Here is a 21,487-nt window from a genome sequence, read left to right as displayed (position 1 = left end):
GAGCAGCAGTTACACTGAGTAGTATAGTGGGGTGGGACGTCTTCGCAGCAGTAAATGGGGTGGGGCTGTTTCTTTACAGCAGTAGCGGGGTGGGGCTGTTTTGTAGCACCAGAAGTGGGGGTGGGGCTGTTTTGCAGTGGTTTCAGCGTTGGAACTCCAACAATTTTGTTTCAAGCCATTCGTCGGTCATGCCAATCTTATATGCTGCATATAGACTATACTGGCGTCTAGGAGAGAAGGGCTGTGGTCTAGAGTTCTTTGTCATCTTTTTGTGCAGTTTATATTGTGTTAGACTACTAAGACAGTGTTATGTTGCTATATGCCCTCGGGATATACTAGTTATTACACGTGCACTCGGGATGCATGGAATATATATTGCACTCAGCCCTCGGGGCTTACGCCCTCGTGCTTCGAATTCAGTGCAATATATTCCATACATCCCTTAATTGTGCCCGTGTTATAACTATAACATATATCAACACTGTCAATAGCATGTACATGCATGCAGCAATATAACATAATTATTATGATGGTGTGTATACAAAAATTGAGACAAGATAAGCATACGTACATAATAAATTTCTGCAATTAATACTCTATAGTCCTATATAGTGATATAGACAATTCAATGCTCCCTACAGTGTCACAGACAGCACATGCACAGTAAATTGTCAATGAATACAATTTGCTAGTGGAAATCCGAACGCTACGCTACTCTGCCGTAAAACTTTTTGTTTATGAGGAAGATGAGCAGATTAACGTTCACTTTGGCCCTTCCAAACATCTTCATGATTGCCAGGCCCTCGTATTGCAGCTGAAGGAGGTCCTGTGTGGGGAGAAGAGAGGGGGGTGAAACACTTCAGCAGGTATATATTAATGCATGTATTTTAAGACAAAATCATAGGCATTGAGCACACCGGAACACTCTAATTAACAAATCATACCACATGCATACTATTGGACGGAAACCGGTGTTTTCAACGTGATATGGTCAGAGACACAAGTCAATGCATATATATATCTCTTGTACTTATGTGTGAAGTTCAGATATACTTAGAATAATAATTATCCCTCACCTGGAAGACCAGCTCCACCTTCTCTATCTGCCTGCCCAGGAAACGACCAGACACCTCAAACTTTCCCACATCCACCGATGTGATTTCAAACACAACATTTCTGAACCTGGGAGGAGTAAGAAAAAATATGTGAACATAGCGCATAACGCTACACTTGCATAAATTATAGACATGAGAGTTTCTTACTGGTGATTAGGTAATCCTTCGATCTCCAGGACAACTCCTTTCTCAAACAGTTTATGAGCGTTGTATTTGACAGTCTGTTTCTTGAATCCCTCGGTAGCCTTCTTGCTTCCCTTAGAGCTCGCTAATGCCAGCTGGTCAAGACAAGAGCGAACATACTGCTGGTAGAAATCCATTTGCTCTTCATAGAACGACGCCTTCTTGTTCAATTTATCCAAAGTTTGGTTTAACCGAGTCAGCTCTTCTTTCCGTTGCTGTCGGTAACGATGCTGGTTTCTAATGTCCTGTTTAGAGAAAATTAGGGCATAATTAATTAATAGCCTCTAACTAGAATATTAAGCTGTAGTAGAAGAGTTGGCAAAAAGTGGACAAAAGTATGTACCTGAGCAATAGCGTTGATGATCTCCTGATAGTCATTCTTGCTGTTGACCAGTCCCTCCTGTTCCAAGGTGCGAAGGTTACGCATTATCTTCCTCTTCATGCCCTCTAGCGGCAGGCTACATGGGGGGAGGATAGAGTTATTGTGAGGTACAAATGTAGCTTTAGAGTACACAACACTTATAATCTATTGAAAAACGTTTCTACAGAATACAGTACAACCCACAACACAAACCCATGCACACCTTCTGTCATTGAAGGATGACTCTGATTTCTTCATGATGGTGAGAGACCTCTGTAAGTTTTCCTGTTCTGCTTGCTCCATCTTTTTGACCAGCTCCTGATGCTCCTCCTCCTGCTCAGGGGTGGCTGGTGTATACAGCACTGTCGTCAGATTCTCCCCCGGCTGGACCTGCACGGAAGAATAGGGGAGAACTGTATAAAGAGGACAGCTTCATTCATACACGTATAATTATAACGAAACATTTGTATTAGATGCCTTAAATATAGTGTGGAACCTATGTAATGCACGTAATAACTATAACCATTACCATTAGCCAGTTATATACATAACAGTACGATAAAAACGCACATGCATGCACTTTCAATAAATCCTCTAATAGCATAGGGTACTAGTACATCATGTATACATGTAAATACATTACACAGTATTACACACCTTGAGCACATCGACAGCCATTCTCTTGGTCCTGACAAACAGGGCCTTCATGTTGGTGCTCTCATCCTCCTCTGCGAGCTTCTCCACCTTGTTGGTGAGGGTGAGGGGGATCTCCTGTTTACCTGCCTCGTTAACCAGGTCCTGTTTGTCCTCTCCCGGTGCTGTCTCCCTAACACCTCCTGGGGTGGGAAGGGGTGTGATGACACACGTGCAGTGTACGCCAAAGGGAGTCCGACATGCATGCACGAATCACTACAAGTTCAGTGCATTTGGCCTGGACGTTATCACGTGACCGCAACGACATCAATGCACTGAACTTGTAGTGATTCGTGCACGCATGTTGGATCTCCTCTGAGTGTACGCAAGAGGAGTGTACGCATACTGATGCTCAATATAATCTTACATACATGCATGTGTAGGAGCTGGCGATGTAGATACACAGCTAAAAATCAAGGCCAGCATATGTACAAGTATATAATTATGCACACATCCACTAGCTGCGTAAGGGTTTAGAAATAATGCACTCTCACCAACAAGTGCTTCTACGGAGGGTGATGGTCCTAGGTCCTTGAGGATCTCGTGGATGGGGTCCTTGCTGTCGGGGGCGATGGATTCCTCGTGGTCAATTAGCAGCTGTATGGGGAGAAGAGTTCATGTAAGCTATACATTAGATAGGACATACATTGTATACACGTACACGTTGTAAGCTAAATGTACATGCAGGGTTTCATCTAGTGAGGGGGGGGGGGGGGGCTGGGGTGAACCTTCCCCCCCCCAAAATGTTTGTATAATAAACATTAGTACTGTCTATGATGTGCAATATGTAACTAGATCTACTGTGATGTACTAGCATGTAATAGGGGGTGTGGTCAACAAATGTGGGAGTGGCCAAACATTTGGCGGCGTGCGTAAACTTTCCCACTCAAACTTTAATCCTAGATGAAACCCTGACATGTAGAGAGGATATGTATACATATACATGTACATTGACAAGGACCACCAACTCTTAGAATCAATACACCACGGTGAATGCAAACACTCTAATTGATTGGATTGAAAGCACAAATAATTATTGAAGTTCTTAAGCACACAACACAAGCATTAGGTAACTGCTATGCACACTCCAGTACATGTAGGTGGACACTCACAGAGTGGGTGGAGCATATCTCCTTGACACTGATGTAGATGATTGGTTTGGTGAGCATGGTCACGTCAGAGTACTCGTCGATACCCAGTCTTTTGTCTGGGGGGTCCACTGTTGATGCTCGCAGAAAGAACTCTCTGTGCATGGGGGATATATATAGAGTTAGAGTGAGTGTCGTAGTATAATACTTATAAGTTGTATTATGCCTTAGTGTGAACATGCGCAGCGAGGTACACGATTGTGTGTCTGTGTGTCTGTGTGTTTGTGTGTCTGTGTAGACTAGCTGCTATTGATAAATGAAGTGAAAGTAAGATTCTATAGGCTTTTAATTATGTTTTCAATCTGTGGATTTGCAAAATAATGCTGCTAGTTTTGCTTACTTTAAAGGCCATTGCTGCAGGTCTTTCAGACGGGCCCCTCTTCAGACTCGTGTGTAACTAAATCTGTTGTAACTTAGCTATTTATTTAGGAGATAGCTCTGCACTAAAACGCTAGCTACATGTATATATTGTTAGCTGCAAGAGTGAGAAAAGAGCTGCAAAGCTGCACTGTTTCATTCAGCCAATCAAGGTTGCCCAAGCTAAATGTAGCTTTCCCCATCTAAGGCATCAAAACCCGCGGTGTTTTCATTTGAAAAGGTAATCTTTCGTACATTACCAGAGGTACAAAATTTACATTTTTTTTAACTCAAGCAATCAAAACTTACCTAAACTTCTTGAAGGCTTCCTGAATGTATGGGTTCATTACTGACAGGGCAGCATTCTCAGCCTCAAACTGTACAGAGAAGGGAACAGAGAGAATGATAGAATGATCAACCAATTTTTTTAAGCAGCGATACCGCATTACTAGAATATTTTGCTAGTGAAAAACCTTCGAATGAGCCAACTCAGCAGAAAATTTGATCCTTTGCGGTTAACTATTGCGATCTGGCAAGGATCGTGGGCATTTACTAGTAATAATTTAGGTTTGCGATTTTATTGTTGCGAATTGATCAACCCTCGCAAAGTTTGCATATGTTTGAGGCTCGCAAAACATTCTAGTAATACGGTACCTACATGTAATAATATCTAAATATTAACCTTACCATCTTTCCAGCCGAGGAATGCTGCAAAACTTTGGCAATGGAGCCCAGGTTTCGTCTCTGTGAGGCACATAAAAATAAAATGAAAGCACTACAGGTGTTGATGTCTCGTTGGAGATGCCAAACTTCATGTTATCTAGCTATTAAATACACAGTTGACACTGTCACATGTACAATTTGCATGCAGGGAATGTTGCCCAGGACAATATTTATACACATGCAACAACAAGTAGAAGCACACAAAACTCAACCCACACACACACCTGGTCAGTAGACAGCTGATTGTCCATGCCTGCGTCAACAACATCGAAGGCATCGGGTGCAACGATGGCAGGGTTCATGTAGCGATAATAGAGGAGGTTACCCACCACCTTGATGATGTCGTCCTCGGGTGCCTCAGGGAACTTGGCCTGTAGCTCCTGTCGCAGCTTCATCGCTATGTACCTCATTGCATAGCTGCAAAGGAGAGGGAGAAAAGTACAATCCAAAATTTAGAAGCACTATATAGCCACCTTGTAAGGAACAAGTTACTTCAACATAATTATATGATGCACAATTAAGACACAGATTACTGTACAATCATACACGCAGTATTTCCAAAGACCATGCCTAAGTTGTGGGCAGTTTGAAACGTACGGTATTTTGTTGACTGAGTCGAATATAGATTGTTGGAATCTGTCAGAGAGGTCTCTCAATGCCTTGACTGTGGCGGCGACCTTCTGTCTCACTGGCTCGTGCTCCAGGGCCTGGTCATTGGACACATCATAGGGAAGTTTACTGCACAAGGGGGAGATTGACACATTGTATGAAACCTACAATGACTTTAGTGTAGTATCCCACAATCAGTTTTAGCTACATGTACATTATACGTATACAGTACAGGGGCAGTGTGAAACTAAAACATTCAGCTAACAGTCAAGCACATACATGTAGACGAACGTGAACTATTTATTTCAACCGACTGCCCTCACACACACACACCACCCGTCCCACATCATCCCCACTTACGTGGCCTCTCCAGTCTGAGTCTCCATCTGGTTGATCCACGCCCGGTAGATATCCACGGGTGACGTGTACAGCTGCAAGTCCTTCATATCGAGCACCTCCTGAATGAGGGGTCCCAGTAGATCTCGCAAGACATTCTGACCTCTCTCCCCTCGGGTATAATGGATCACCATCTTGATAACCGTGGGATTGCCAGTCACTATGTCCATAATCTTGTCCACTTTTAACCTACAGAGGGGGAGATAAATGAAACTTGTAAATGTACGTAAAAGTACATGCATGTACATGTACATGTATATGGGCGGCTATCAGCAAAAATGACGTTTCAACAGTATGAAAGATTTACCGACTGTACTGCTACATGAAGATACTTCAAAATACTGTACAACGTACCAATTTTGTATGCAATGTACATTTAGCACGCACGCACACACACCCACTTACTCGATCTCCTCCCTGAGAGCGGTGTCAAACAGCTTGATGAGCAGGTACTGCTCTCTGTTGTTCTGGGCGTAGTTGAACACAGCCAGGATCACATTCTCCATGAAACGGTTGGTCTTGTTCTGAGGCATCTCAAACAGCAGCTTGGCCAGGTAGATTGGGTGGGTTTGGAGCAGGTAGAAGAGGTGCTGGTAGTTCTGTGAGAGGAGAGTGATACATGTATAACAAGCTTAGACACAAGGCCAACAAGCATTGAACACAGGTACAGCCGCTTTGATTACATACATGTACATGTGTTTGTGCACACACTATCATATACAAAATCTCTTCCAAGGTTCACCTTCTGAACCCCCCTGCACCACAAACATACACACACTATTTACAAAGAGCACACATTACATGTACCTCTATCATTTCTTGATTGGCCCTGCTGAAACCACCTACTCCTCCGGGCAGAGAGCCGTCCAATAGCATTGATGCTCTGTTGTGTTTCTTATCCTTCTTCTTGACTTGCTGGGAGGTAGTCACCACGTCTTGAAGGGTGATTCTGTTCTTGACCAGTAGCCCGATCTTGATGTCCATCACATTCAGGTCTTGCTCCTGTTGTTGGTTGGAGCGGATCGACTGTACAACTTTGGCCTTTAATCGCTGACATTCTGTAGGGATCACATACAATACTGGTCACACACATACCACACACCTATAAGTACGTATACAGGATATACTCCAAATTCAAGTTATAGACTCTCAAAAGAAGCTAGAGGACCCATTATACAGAAGAAAAGCAACAGGCTTAAAGCAACAGGCTCAGAAGAAACCATTGCCTCACCTATTTCCTCGCTGAAGTCAATGTCACTCTGTTCAAGCAGTGCCAGGAACTTCCTCACGGTGGAGGCTGGGGGTTGGGTGACCTGGACCAGCTGGGTGTACTCCTTCTTTGCTTTCTTGGCTCTCATGAACGCCTGGATTTTCACCACCTCTGTTTCCTGCAGGGGGGAGGGGTGAAGTGACTGGAATCATTGAAGAGAGACATTTACTGTACAACAATAACAACTCATGTGAAACATAAACAGGAAGGGGACGAAGTGATAACTCAGGCTCTTTATACAGATTAAGGCATTAATTAAATAGTAGGTGGTGTTGGTGGCACAGTTTGTAATTTACAACTCTTACGTGATCTTTGAAGTACTTTAATCTGTCTTTGTAAGCTGCTCTAGTTTTCCACATCCTGGCTATAGACTGGATCTGCACAGCAGAAAACACACATCAACTTACAACATATCAACTTACAACACATCAACTTGCACATACATGAAAACTAATGATACAAACACAAACAAAAAAAATTAACATTAGGCCCTACATGTACATGTACATTAGTCAAACCAATTACTGCTGAAGGGTTTTAGCAAATCAGAAATACGTACATTATATAGGTGCATGAGCAATTAAACTGTCAATTAAATGCATGCTCACTATCCGAAACAAGAGCTCACCTTCACGGCAACAGCTGTTTGCTTTGAGAGGTAATCGAGTCTCTCCGTGTAAGCCTTCCTCTGTTTAAATCCTTTCCAGGCAGCCTGTAGCTTGACAGTGTCCTCTTGACGTGAGGAGAGGAACTCGAGTCTCTCCTTGTACGGTCGTCTCTCTCTAGCCCCCCTCACTCTGGCTTGTATCTGGATGATGAGTGGCTCGTTGGCTTGCATCAGAGTCCACCTGTCATAGTCTGCCGTCACCTTGGTAACCACAGCCTGTGAGGGGGAGAGTATGCAAAGGTTGGTCTAAATCTTTCAGCAAACGATGGAAAAAAGGTTAAGCACTTCCAGCTATACATGTACATGTATGTCTGATGACAAAGTTATATTTTAAACGTCAACACATTTACACACACACGTACAGCAAGGGAAAAGTAATTTCACCTGTATTTCATCTTTGCTGAGTTCACAAGATTCTCCAGTGAATCCTTGAGGCTCTGCCCACTGCCCCTCCCCTGTCTGGCTGTTATGGTAGTAGGTGTACCCCCCACGAAGGTGGTGGGCTGACCATCCATCATTGTCAGACACTCCTGTGTATAGAAGAAAAACTGTGAACACCTCTGTCAATATATTCTTTCGAATAAACTTGGGTAAAGGTACAAGTAGCTAAAACACGTATCATACAAATCTTTCAACTGAGCTATTTAAGTGTCATAGAATTCCCCTCGACAGTATTCTCTGTTAATTCACCCACCCACACACCACTCCTCACCCATCCACATTCCTCACACACCACACAACACACCACACACACTCACCTTTGTCCACTTTCTCCTGTCGTGCTGCACTCAGTTTCTCTAAGTACGTGTCAGTGCAGCTGTCAGTTATGGAGCGGATGTTGGTAGTGGGGGCTTTGATGGCCTCCAATGTGGCAGCTGGGTCGTTGCTCTCCACAGCACGGTTGATGGAGCTCACCGCCTTGGCGTCTGTGAGTATGTGTGTAGGGGGGAGGTAATCCATTGTTAAATGGCTACGTAAACGTGTCACCTTTCATTGTTTAGGTCATTATAGATTCAAAATGGACCTTAACTCGTACTTCACCAATCTCAAGGAGTACTAATCTCTAATATACTAATATACATGTGTATATACCAGAATACCATATAGGCCTTCCACTAAAAATGTGTTTTATAAATTACAGTAGCGGTCAAAAAAAGTACCCGTTCCGTTTACGTAGTACGTCCGTAGTACGCTGGTACGTTGCAAAATAAACGCTAAAAATACGCTCAAGATACGCTATGTACCGTTGTGTTTTTTTTCTAATCAACCGTTGTTAAATTTTTCCTTCGGCCAGACCCATGCAGCTCTGCACGCAGCTAGCTAGCTAGAACTTTTGCAGCAGTTAGCTGTTAGATATTATAGCTAGCTAGCTAGCCTTGTAGAACAGAGATAGGACTCTATAGAGACTGCAGACATCCTTTTTGATGAGAAGGTTAAAGAACTTGTGAATGGTGCGTTTTATGTCTTTGTTGCAGATCTAGAGCTAGACTTACAGCTAGACATAGCCATAGCATAGCTAAGTAGCTAGACTAGCTACAATACTCGAGATGACTAGGATTGTCTCTTTGTTCGTTTTCTAAAACTTTTCTGCAAAACGTACTTGTAACGTGCAACGGTAATTAGCAACGGTACGGTAAATTCAACGCTTTTGATACGATGTCAAAACAGAAACGCTTCGAACGTACTACGTAAACGGAACGGGTACTTTATTTTGACCGCTACTGTAGATTGTTTACAGAGCAATCCTTTACGAGGATGATGTACATGTATTGAAACTACAAAATAATTTTCGGGCTAATATTGACAAAATACAACCCTCTGCTTTACACACATTCTCCCACAATGCAACTGTTAAGTCTATTCACTCACACTCCAGTGCCTCCACAGTCTGAGCGTTGGCCTTCTCTATCACGCCTTGTATCTCTTCCCTACTCAACGCTGCCTCTGGGTCACTCTCCAACTTAGCCGCAAGAGCAGCCTTGAGTAGCGTCAGGTAGTGAGGGGCCTGGGGCTCTTGGATACCCTCCAGATGGGCATAGTCGCTTTGTAGCGCCTCTATAAGAGCCTGAGGGTCATCTGCTGTCAGTGTACTGTTGATGGTGACAATGGCCTCAGCAGCTAAAAACGAAAACATTGTCACTGCAGAGGTCACCATGCACTATATTGTATCTACAGTAGGTGTATGCTGTACAGGTCAACACATTTCTCACACATAGTACAGCTCGGTGCATTTCAAGCTTCCAGCAATTGAAAACTATGCACATGGGGAACACAATACAATTCCAGTTAAAGCGGATGTACATGCAGCTTACGCACACACTATAGCCTCTAACTCACAGAGTGTCTCTTGTCTGACTTCCTCGTTGACCTGAGCCACGACATCACGTATCTCTGCCTCTGTGAGAGCACCACCTTTCCTCAGTCGAGCCTCCTCAAGGGCATTCTGAGGGGGGAGGGTGTGTGAGTGTACATCGATCAATATTGAAAGTACAACGCTGACGAATAAGAAAACCTTCGACGTTTAGCAATAAATAATATAGCTATCAACACTCAAAATACCAATTAAAGTACACTATTTAAGTTTACCATGTTCTTTAACTATACATTAGTTACAGTCACCTGATATCTGACTGCTGATGAGTCCTCGACAGTTCCCACGTCAACCAGACTGCTCTTGAGATTGGCCAGGAGATCGGCTGGATTTGCTGACTCAGCACCACTGGACACCTGATTGATGGTGTCAATCACATGATCGACTGCAGAGGAAACACATAATTACATAGGGCATAAAGCAGTTCCGTCCAGGGCTTGCAATCTGTTGTACGCACAACACATTAAACGACTGAATCACCACCATTATCACATTTGTTTGAGAAATACTTATGTCATAACAATAATATTGTTGTCAGTATACGAGAGCGATAATTATGACAACAGCATAAACATTCTAAATTCAAGAATCATGAAGGCTATACAATACATGTACATCTAAGTAAGCTATGCTCGCTCTAAATTACATGCATGCATTGCAATGTACATTGATTGCAGTGTATATACTCTTTTGTTCTCTGTACTGTTCGAAAAGTGTTACTGTTCAAGGAAATATTATATCAGAGCTCTCGATCTGTATGTACATCTATGGAATTGTTGGGAAAGGGTTGTCTGCAATACTCTTAACACTGCCACGTTGGTCAGGGTTGAAGTTGCTCATATCATTGTCTTCAGGGTAAGCACCAGGGTGTCTTGTCAGGAAGAGGATGCGTGTGAAAGTTTGCTACAAGTACCCATCCGTTCTCAGCTGGTCTAACATTCTCCAGGTTGATGGCAGGATTAGTAATCCCATTTAATTTAAAGGGTTTTGAAGCAGATTTCGGGGCGAGTACAACTTGTAGCTTGTTGGGATTGTTCGGGTCGGCAAATATCCACCCTCCTCTCTCTTGATAGATGTCCTTCTGAAAATGACTTTTCTGCCACGCACTTTTCAAAACTGTTTTTGTGTCTTTGTTTTTCAACAGTATAGCAACTATTTCTCTAGCAGTAGGAGCTTCTGACTGAGTGAGTGCCACAAAGCTGAGTAGATGTTGGCATATCCTTCCTTTGTAACCCACCACATTGCAAGCCTTTTCAACTACATTTAGCTGTAGTGACGCTATTGGCCGTGAAAAAGTTGTAGTGCTCAAGGCAGCTGCTATGATCAGCAACAGGATTGTCTTCATCTTGTCTTCGAGTTTGTTGTGAGCCTTTTCAGAATAGAGCTTTAGATTGCCTTCAACAACAGCGTTTCTTATATGGCGTTTGTACATGTACACATAGTCAGGTTCCTCTTTCTGTCAACATTTCCTTGAGTCATCTTAGGCAATTGCTTTCAATTGCCCCAAACTATTCCTCTTTCTGTGAAAGCAATTGCCCCCAAACTGCCACCCAGCACTGAACCAAAGCGTGAAATTACACATTGTCTTACATGTATCTGTGGTTTTCATACAAGACTTCAACACTTTTTGTTGACGTTGCAAAGATTCTGAAAACCCTGTAGTTACATTATATCTACAGTGCTCCAACCAAAGAGACTGGAACTTTTTATTTTTCACATTTTAGTTCATAATTATTATAAGTGTTTTGTTCAAAATGAGTACAGGTATTGAAAGATAAGTATTGGCGCTTCTCTTGGACCATCTCCTGTTACATCATATTACATCATCACTACAAGATGGCTTCCTGAAGAAAAGCACTGACGAAAATATGTTAGGCATAGAACTAGCCTATTTCTTTGAGTTAAGATCTGAATTTTTTGTGCATAAACTACAATATGTTGCTCAACTTTTAAGCCTCAGCGGAAGTCTTAGACACTAGTAAGTACTGAGAAATACTATACCTAGTTGTTTTGTGGTAGTAAATATGTTAGGCATAGAACTTTTGAGTTTATGCTAGTTAAGGTCTGATTTTTGATGAGCATGTACTATAATAGTGTAGTTTTCATCTACCTACCTTTAGAGAAACTGCAAGAGTCTCTTCGTTGCTAGAGCAGCCCTTCTTGCACAAATTTCTTGTTTTGCTACTTTTTGGTGACGTAAGCAATGAATTTCCCTGATTTGTGACATCATAAATCATCCTGTTGTTATTTGCTACATCCAAAGCTCATGTGATGCCACCTTTGCAACTGCACAATTGATTCTGTCATCAAACATCATGGAGGGCATGTCAAAGCCATTGAAACGTCAAAACAAGATGGCGTTTTTACACACAAAACATATTAACTTTGCTCTGTTCTTTGCTTCTGTTGTACTGTGCTGGCTATAACTCAAGGTATCTGTCTTATATACTATAATAATACATCCCTATCAACCAGTTTATCTTAAATATATACGGGTAGAGCTGTATAAAAGTTCCAGTCTCTTTGGTTGGAGCACTGTAACTAGCTAGAGAGTCTAAACTAGAGGTAGAGTTGCTTCTTAGGGGACAAAGTACACTGCTGCATGAATGCAGACGTAATTTTACATAACTATACTACTCAGCCGGTGATGCAATCTGAGAAAAGGGACCACTTGACTTGAACTAAAAAGTTGAGATCTATACACCTACTGATAGAGCATAACAATTCCTACACAATGCTTATATGCTTAGTCTGCATACATGTACCTCATTCTATCACAAAGTTATTACGTTGGCTGCTGTGAAATTGCATTTTTGAGAACACGCCATCCAAAGATTCCCTAATTCATAAATATAAGTTTGCATTTTTAGACGAAGCATTGAGGAGGAAACAGTTGGATTTAGAGCTCCACACACTCACAGAGAGATAGTGGAAGGGCTATAAAGATACTTGTAAGCTTATGAAACTAAATTCATCACTTTGCACTCAAGGTCATGAATTTACCCATACATGTAGTTCAAATTGAAGCCAGGTCTTTTCTCAGATTGCATCACTGTCTATAGGTATGTAGCTTTGCTTCTCCAGTGAAAAAAGCTTACCATACAGCGGGTTACTTTCAATTTTCGCGGATTGCTCACCCTAAATATTTCACTGATTATATTTTCGAGGATGGATGGTTTAAATGACTGCACCCCTGAAGTAGATAGATCTTATACCATAAGCAAACCATGCATGATTCATACATTTTTGAGGTTCGAGGTCAATCCGCGGAAATTTAGTTGCTTCAAAAATAACCAGCTATACAGTATTAAGTAAATTGTTTACAAAAAATCAACAAAAGCTTACCTGATCTGTCATACTCTGCCTTCTCGTTCATCTCCTTAACGCCCGCCTTGATCTCCTCCTCCTTAAGAGACCCCCCACCTTTTCCCCCCTTCATGGCCAGCAGACCCCCGTGGTAGTACTCTTTGTTCTCAGGGTACAAGTCCGGTACATCAAGGTCCTCGTTCTGTAGGGCAGCCAGTGTTTGGTCGGCATCACCACCTTCAAGGGTCTGGTTGACAGAGCGGACTGCAGCATCCACTGTGTGTGTGTGGGTGTGGGTATGAGTGTGAGTGTGGGTGTGTGCGTGTGGGTATGAGCGTGAGTGTGGGTGTGAGCGTTAGTGTGTGTGAGTGGGTGTGAGTGTGAGTGTGTGTGAGTGTGGGTGTGTGCGTGTGGGTATGAGCGTGAGTGTGGGTGTGAGCGTGAGTGTGTGTGTGGGTGGGTGTGAGTGTGGGGCGGTGGTGTAATCAAACAGCGTTGACTACATGTGTATACACTCCAGGCATGGTACTACATGTACATATGTATGTATACATAATGCACGAGACATCAGATAGACGTTAAATCTTCAAACTAAAACCAGTGCAAGTTTGGGCCCACTCATTGTCTAATAACTAAGAAATCCTTAGGTACAGTAAACCTTACCTCTTCTGGTGTGGTCTGCCACCTCGTTGGCTATGTTGATGAGCTCCTGGATCTCGTTGTGACTCAGCTCACCACCCTCAGACTCCTAGGGAAGAAAGAGTGGCAAAGAGTTATAGTCTAGCTGTTAGTCGGTCAATTACAAACTTATTTGTAACACCATCTCTACCAAGAGTGGCAGGTCGACACTGTTGACTTTGTTTCGATTTACTATAGATAATCCTGAAAATAACCCCTCCTCCTACCTACCTCGTGTTCTGCCTTGTCGTTGATGGCCTTCGAGAGTATCTCCATGTACCACTGCATGTTCTCCGGTCTCACGTCACTGAATCGTGCCTCTTCACTCTGTAGTGACCGCAGTAGCTCAGTCTTGCTGGTCGACTCTATTGCTCTGTTAACGGCACTCGTGGCTTCTCGCACTGTACGAGAAAGAGGGGGAACAACTTCTGAATCAACTACATATACATTGTACATGACTGTGTACAGTAGCTCTAAATACAGATATACTGTGTATGTGCCTATATATCACATGCTACGCACACAGTATCCCGTATAGCGAGTAATTTTTGTGGGGTAAAAAAATCGTTTATTTGAAACAGTGATTTTCGTGAGTATAAATTCCGTTTAGCCTCGTTGCCTGCACTGCATTCATACGTTCCGGTAAGCACGCCTACGTTAAAAATGTGTGGAGGTCAGCTGCATGACCACGAAAATAACAAATTTTTTACCCTACAAAAATAACCCGCTATAATGTAGTTAATGTAGTCTGTATTGTTACGCATGACTGTACATATGTACATGTATAGCTTATAGCTTCAAAAACCTGGACTATACACGGCAGGATCATATACAACACGTTTTCCACTCACACTTAGCCTCTGCGATCTCCTTGGCAACAGCGACGTTGACCTCGTTTAGCTTGTCCTGTATCTCTGACTGGGTGAGGATCACCTCATATACGTCTCGTTCTGACTCCTCCACATCTCCATTCTAGCCATGTGACAGTCAGGTGGTAAACACAACAAGCTTATAAGAGTATACACTATAATTTGAATCAAAAGTATGGCAACATCAGTAACACCAAAATAAACATAAACTGATTGAAATTAAACGCCTATGTGCAATTTGAGGCAGTATTAACTGTTCATTTAATTATGTGCCTACCCTCTTCAAAAGGACTATGCCATTGAACTACCACGGCTTCCCTAAGTACTGAACTATCATTAAAACCTACTGCTTCATAATCTTCTCTCAGTAAGTACACAATTGAGCACTACAGCTACTTAAACACCAGTCTACCTGAGTGGCTCTATTTTCCTTGTCCTTCTTGGCCCCCAGGAGGAGGTCGTGGTAGCGAGGAGCACTGCTCTCCTCCACTTTGACTAGACAGGCGTTGGCGTTCTGTAGGGCAGTCAGCGTCTCCACAGGGTCGTCTTTGTCCAAGGCCTCGTTGATTGCCAGGATAGCTGCATGGACAGCTGCTTCGTCCACCGTCATCTACACGTAGGATGGGGTGGTGGGTAGGGGTAGAGGTAGTTACTAGTGCATTGTTGAGCATACATGTAATGATTTTTCACTATTAAACTTCTTGATCTTTACCTAATTCGTTTTACTATTGCAAATATGTCTCACACAATTCATCTGTAGATACAATTTATGTGTACATTGATTCACAAAGAACCACTATAGCGACTGCATAAGTACTGTACATATAGATACTAACTCCTAACCTCATTGGCTAGAATTCCTCCGATCTTGCCGAAGTGGGGCATCCTAATGCCGTACTTGTCCAACTCCATTCTCATCGTACTAATCTCCTCCTCTGTGGGTGTGTGTGGGTGTGGGTGTGGGAGGTGAGTGCGTGTGGGGGGTAGACAGTAATACTCATACGTACAACGCAATCAATGTCAGGTGAGTGGGTTTTACTGTGAAAGTACACTCAAGTGGGATTTTCGAGATAATGCACAATAAACAATAACAGTTAATCTTGACAATTACTAAACAAACGTGACAGCCGATCAAACACAAATACATTAAACACAGCACATAAAGATTGTGCAGTATTGAGAGAACAGAGAGAATGTGGTTCAGAATGCGTTGGTGTACCTGTGAAAGTGGCGGTCCCCAGTAGGTCTTCAATCTGAGGTGCCTTCCCGAGCTTGTGCAGGTACAGACTGGATGAGAAATAAGATGGCGTATGTACACGTAACATTGAATGCAGGTACATGTACTGTACGTACAGTAAGTCACTAACTGCTAATGAAGCTTGGTAAACAACAGGTAGTGAACTATTCCAGTGTAATAGTTATTTTGTTTGTGCTCATAGGTTGTTACTGATACAGCCTGCTGTCATTAATTTAAAAGTATGTTGTGTTTACTCGGTATGGCAAGTTTCACTATGGAATCAACAGCTGTGAATAAGCGTTTACATTGAAGGTCTAAACTGACGTGATAAAACAATTTGCCTCCTTTTATTATAATAATCACAATAGCAAAATCAACAGCTCTAACTGATTATAAGGCACCACAGCACACACACTCTTACCTGAGGGCATGGATACAGTAGATGACTCTCGGCATGTTCTTACGATCGTACAGGTCAGTAGTGATGGGGTAAAAGATCTGCAGAGTTTACGATTTTGATTACAAGAGAGCAAGCAGCCAGTCTTGGGCCCACAATGGACGGTTAATAATACCCATGTGGATAATCAATTAAAAGTCTTGAAACATATTTACAAAAGCTGTAACTACTAAAATTAACACAGTACAGTTGCCTACAATTGAGGCACACTAATTATAGGGTGATCCGTATATTACACTGGACACTGTGTAGGGCCCTACCTTGGGCAGTCCAATGTTTGCCAGACTGTTCAACCAAAAGTTGAAGTTATCCGTGTGCTTGAAATGAAGACCCTTGGCCTGTGAACAGTAAATTGGTAACACAACTAGTCAAAATCAAGAAACAGTACACACCATTATACTGAAGCCTATGACATGTAAGACAATAAAAGTAAGACTGAAAAGTCTCTCAATACAAACTCAATATGAGTGCCTAAAATTATTCTTCAAGCCAAAAGCTTGAGCTCAACAATGCACTTAGTGTGTGTTCAAATTTGTATATAAGTCTGAGAGTGCATTATTTTTTACTGAACCCAAAGAGGCCCGGCCTCAACAAACACTCAATACATACATATTCAATGTATGTAGTTATATCTATACTCTACCTTATACTTCGCTTCGTCAAAGTCGTAGATCCTCCTGATAGGGATCACTGTGGGGGCGTAGTAGTGGCCCAGTCGACAGAGGATTACTCCGTTCCTTAGAGCCTGCTCTAACTCTGTTGTCGGGGGCAACTCGTCCTCAACACACGCCTCTATCCATCTGTAAAGAGGGGGGAGGATAAACGCTGAATTTTAAACATAAACCAATAGTTACATGAATGAGAAGAGTGCGTACAGATTTAAAGTACACGTAGCCGTTAGGTACATACATGTACATGGATGTACACATAATAGAATGCCCGGAACAGAAATGGAATAACACAGGGAGCTTAGTTTCAACAGGTACATATAAAAGGTGTATCAAGAATGCAAAATGGATTCCATGGTTGATATAGTTAGAACACCAACATTCTGAGATTGGCCCCAAGAGAGCTTGTTAAAAACCCAATAAAATCCAGTGGAAGTGTAATCATGTCAACAAATAGAGCATTGGAATTCAGTGAATGTCATCAGCACCAACCAGACAACAACATACATGGCAACACATGCATGCACCCGGCAGCCTTGGCCAATGAATACCACCACATAATTATATTTCAGCGCTTGACAAGTTTCAGAATCACCAGTGGCAACTCTAAACGATGCAGTTTATCGACTATGCACAGTACAGAGAAGAACAAACACATGCAAAACATCAGGGAGGTCTATAAAACACAATATTTCACCCTTACTAAAACTTCGTACGAAGCACTACCTCAGGGAGTTGATTCCTTATAAGGTAAATGAACAAACACATTGGGAAGTTATGAGGTACGTTTGTTTGTTTGCAAATATTGTTGGTTAGCAATCAAGGTTAAATATAGAACAATACACACCCAGAGTACGCACCCACCCACACGCACACACCTAGAGTACACAACCAAAGGGCATAGGGAATTGAACGGCCAAGACACACATGTACATGTTGTAAATAAGTACAGGCCCGGTACTCATGCATGAACACACACAACCACTATAATAAAGCAACAGTAAAAGAGTCGTACACGTATGTGGCAATTTGTGTACAAAATTAGCTTCTAGGCAACACGTTAGAGTCAGAACTAAATCTAAATTACATGTTGTACATCTGAAGCCTTTGCCGACTCTAAATCTAAATTAAATGTTGTACATCTGAAGCCTTTGCCTATAAAATGGGCACTACAAGTGGCAGCCATTGAAGAACATGGCATCAACAGAGTGACAAGACACACTCTCATTGTCCACTCTTGTAGGCCATCAACGGTCTTTGTTTTCACATAGAGCTATCAATCGGTGGAACAACACACTAAATGGCCACTACAGAAGAGAGTCTAGATAAGAGGAGCCTTTATTTAGAGAATCTCTACCCGACAGTCAAAGTGTGTACAAAGCTGGAGAGCATCATCATGAGAAAACCAACTTAGTGAATGTGTATGTTTAAAGGAAGAGCTAATCAGATCAACAAACTCGAGTGGTTTTGGAAGCCCCATAATGGGAAGATCTGAAAGGGAAAGGCACACACTATTCATAGGCATCCTTAGGTAGTGTACAGTTCCTAATACATGTGCAGGAAAGGCTTGGGGAGTGTGGTAACAAAATACATGTAGCGCCTTGATGTGGGAGACAACAGGAAGACATCAAGCAACCGTACTGTGTATATATGAAAGCCCACTAGCACAATAAATAACTAACATCCTGTCTTGTACAGACACAGTGTCTCTGGTACAGTATACTGTACAGGGTGTCATACAGGATTTTAAAGTAGAGGGGGGATATACTAGAAAATTGTGCTAAAAAAAGGTCAACTGTTATTTAAATACCCTGTTAGTATGTAAAATTGCCGGCTATGGATACTCACTCATTCATACCACAACTAGTACCTGAATGCAAATTTTAGGGGGGGGGGGGGGTTGGAGCTAGATGGAGGATATCCCCCTTTCCCTGTGTGACACTCTGCTGTGGGCAGCTGGCACACTATTTAAAATTGAGCTAGGTGTTAATTGACAAACTCACTTCTTGGCCTCTTCCAGATGACAGAGGTACTCATAGGCAATGTGCTCTTTCCTCTTCTCGTCCATGGAGCTACCATCCATCTTGCCTTTGGCTGCAACCAAAAAACAAATTTTAAAAACACATCATAGTCAAGTACGGTTGAGACAATAGAAGATACTATATATAGAGTTTGTATATTCTAGCAGGTCAGGTCTTTATTAGCACACAAAGCTGCCTGCCAATACACTTCTCTACTCCTACACAATGTAGCAACTTATTGGTAGCCCAAACTAGCACTACCGCAACGTACGTACAAGGGTGTTGGGCTTTACACTGGATGTACACTATTGTTCTTATTGTCTTTGGTATCAATACCGTACAGGGGGTCCCTCAAATGCTATGTACATTGTTACCATGACACTAACCGCAACTGTAACTACAAGCTCACTCGATAAAACTGTATTAGACAGCCTTAACCACCTCCTTAGAAATGATACGCACAGCTAACAGTGTGATAGCTAGAGTAAGCTAACAGTAAATCTATTGAGACTGACCAACACCATTCTGCACAGGTAGTGAGATGCCAAGCTCTCCCTCCATCGCTAGAGTTAGTATCAGCCGTAGCCGTACCCACTTGTATCGGTAAGCTAGACAAAAACTGTCCTGATCAATACAACACTAAATAGTTAGTCTATACACAGCTTTGGTCTGAGGGTGAAATACATGTACAGCCTTTGAAAAAGCTCTTTTATTAACACTAGGGGTAGCTAAGAAACTGCTAGACTGAACTCTGCAACTGGTTCATCAATTAGAAGTTCAATACAGGATGTGTGATGACATGCTTACATAGCAAATGAAACCTCTAAAGCTGACAAACGACATCATGGCTTTGTGTTGATCATTGATGTGTGTACAGATAAAATGCATGCACATGGCCTATACAAACGAGTTACCTAACAGTACAAGCAACATAATTAAACATTTACAGTGGGTGGTTGAAATGCAATCAAAAGGGGAGCAGTGGTGTTAACAGTACAGTGCACCTACATGTACAGTGAATTCACTAGCCAATACTGAGATGAGCTCTCTCATACACACGCACACGCACTGAAACCTGATACGGGTAAATACAGAGTGTACTGTGACATGCTGCAACTACCACATAACTCCCTATCAACACTTACAATTACTTCACCATGTTGCATACAGAATACGCCAATGAGCGAGTACATAAAGAGGAACAGCTTCTAATCTTCAGCCAGTACAAATTGAATGATCGAGCCGTGACATAAAAGCGTAAACACAAGGGAATACTTAGGAATAAAATGCTTAGACTAAGCCTTTAGACAAACAATCAACAACCATTAATAACCCTGCATTCTGTACTGACATCACACTATGAATTCAATTTAAGCTGTAAATGCGTTACTTATAAACTAATATCTTCTACCAGGTCACATGGTTATGTTAGGTTACAGCTTCTAGAAGGACAGGGCCAAAAACAGTCGCCTCAGTCACTTCATGTACTCTCAAGAATTTTAGAATAACAGCTACTTGTAACTGTATGGACACAGTCTATTTACATGCTGCAAGTGTATCAAATAAAGCTGCCGTCAGCCAATGAAATATGAGCTAAATTGAAGCTGATGCTCATGCACTAAACAACATGAAGCCTTCAAATATTAGACTACTGAGGGAACCATACAAAGTCAACTGTTACGAAATACCATTCTACACGAGGAATTTCATTTCTGAAGGGTGGGGCAGGCAATCTTGTCTACGCTCCTAGAAAATAAGTGCAGTGCGTTCCACATGTAGCTAGCTACACACATACACAGTCATTGAATATAATTCAGGGCTAAATCATGTCAGTGGAGATGATTGTTTGTTTTAGAGCCAAAAAATAAACAAGCAGCTCACGTAACAAGAGCTAGGTTTTAAGTTATTTTTATAGTCAGCCTCTTTATAGTCAGCCTCTTATACTGCAACTCACATGTCTCAATGTTTCCAATGTGTGGGCTATCGTGTCCATGAGAGCCTGAGCCCACCAGTTGCTGAGGCCTAGTCTCTATGGCACCCACTTGGTGGATAGGGCTGACCCCCTCTAGCTCCTTAGAGGACATGCTTTCTGCGTAGACTGGATTGCTACCTTGATATTATGAGCTGTCAGGTAGATTATAGAAACGCTATCTACCTAGTACTGTACCACTGCATGTGTTGTCAGTTTGACAAATGCAACTTTTAATTGACTTGAACTCAGACTTGACTCCGCACATTTCAAAGCCCAAAGTCGCTTCGATTCCAAGCCGCAGAAAGGTCTCCAAGTTTCGAGGGCGTTGATTATTATTATCATTGGTCAAAATTATAATGTGGAAGAAAGAATAAACATGTACAGTA

General features: G+C 42.2%; 1 protein-coding gene across 3 annotated transcripts; it reads right to left on the bottom strand.

The window, feature by feature from the left end:
- Window positions 1-495: 495 nt before the first annotated feature.
- On the bottom strand, window positions 496-21,381 carry LOC135338730 (ras GTPase-activating-like protein IQGAP1). Of its 3 annotated transcripts, none has more exons than XM_064534792.1 (35): window positions 21,084-21,381; window positions 19,112-19,202; window positions 17,084-17,240; window positions 16,701-16,778; window positions 16,405-16,481; window positions 15,966-16,033; window positions 15,590-15,681; window positions 15,159-15,356; window positions 14,729-14,849; window positions 14,109-14,278; window positions 13,863-13,947; window positions 13,239-13,475; window positions 10,142-10,278; window positions 9,860-9,965; window positions 9,392-9,640; window positions 8,281-8,448; window positions 7,907-8,052; window positions 7,484-7,738; window positions 7,161-7,232; window positions 6,817-6,973; window positions 6,393-6,643; window positions 5,991-6,184; window positions 5,550-5,774; window positions 5,178-5,318; window positions 4,805-4,997; window positions 4,545-4,601; window positions 4,167-4,234; window positions 3,465-3,597; window positions 2,847-2,949; window positions 2,317-2,495; window positions 1,883-2,049; window positions 1,642-1,756; window positions 1,263-1,543; window positions 1,077-1,182; window positions 496-826 (listed from the first exon to the last, which is right to left on the bottom strand). In XM_064534792.1, the coding sequence occupies exons 1-35, from the start codon at window positions 21,211-21,213 to the stop codon at window positions 707-709; spliced, it is 5,127 nt and encodes a 1,708-aa protein (XP_064390862.1). In that variant the 5' UTR covers window positions 21,214-21,381; the 3' UTR covers window positions 496-706. The 3 variants fall into 3 exon arrangements, with proteins under 3 accessions (XP_064390862.1, XP_064390863.1, XP_064390864.1); XM_064534793.1 differs by lacking the exon at window positions 21,084-21,381 and adding an exon at window positions 19,645-19,913; XM_064534794.1 differs by lacking the exon at window positions 21,084-21,381 and adding an exon at window positions 19,539-19,557.
- Between the last annotated feature and the right edge of the window lie 106 nt (window positions 21,382-21,487).

The sequence above is a fragment of the Halichondria panicea genome, chromosome 7 (genome assembly GCF_963675165.1).
Source record: "Halichondria panicea chromosome 7, odHalPani1.1, whole genome shotgun sequence".
Lineage (NCBI taxonomy): Eukaryota > Metazoa > Porifera > Demospongiae > Suberitida > Halichondriidae > Halichondria > Halichondria panicea.
Note: the sequence above shows the minus strand (reverse complement) of the source record. Positions and strands in the feature narration are given on the sequence as shown.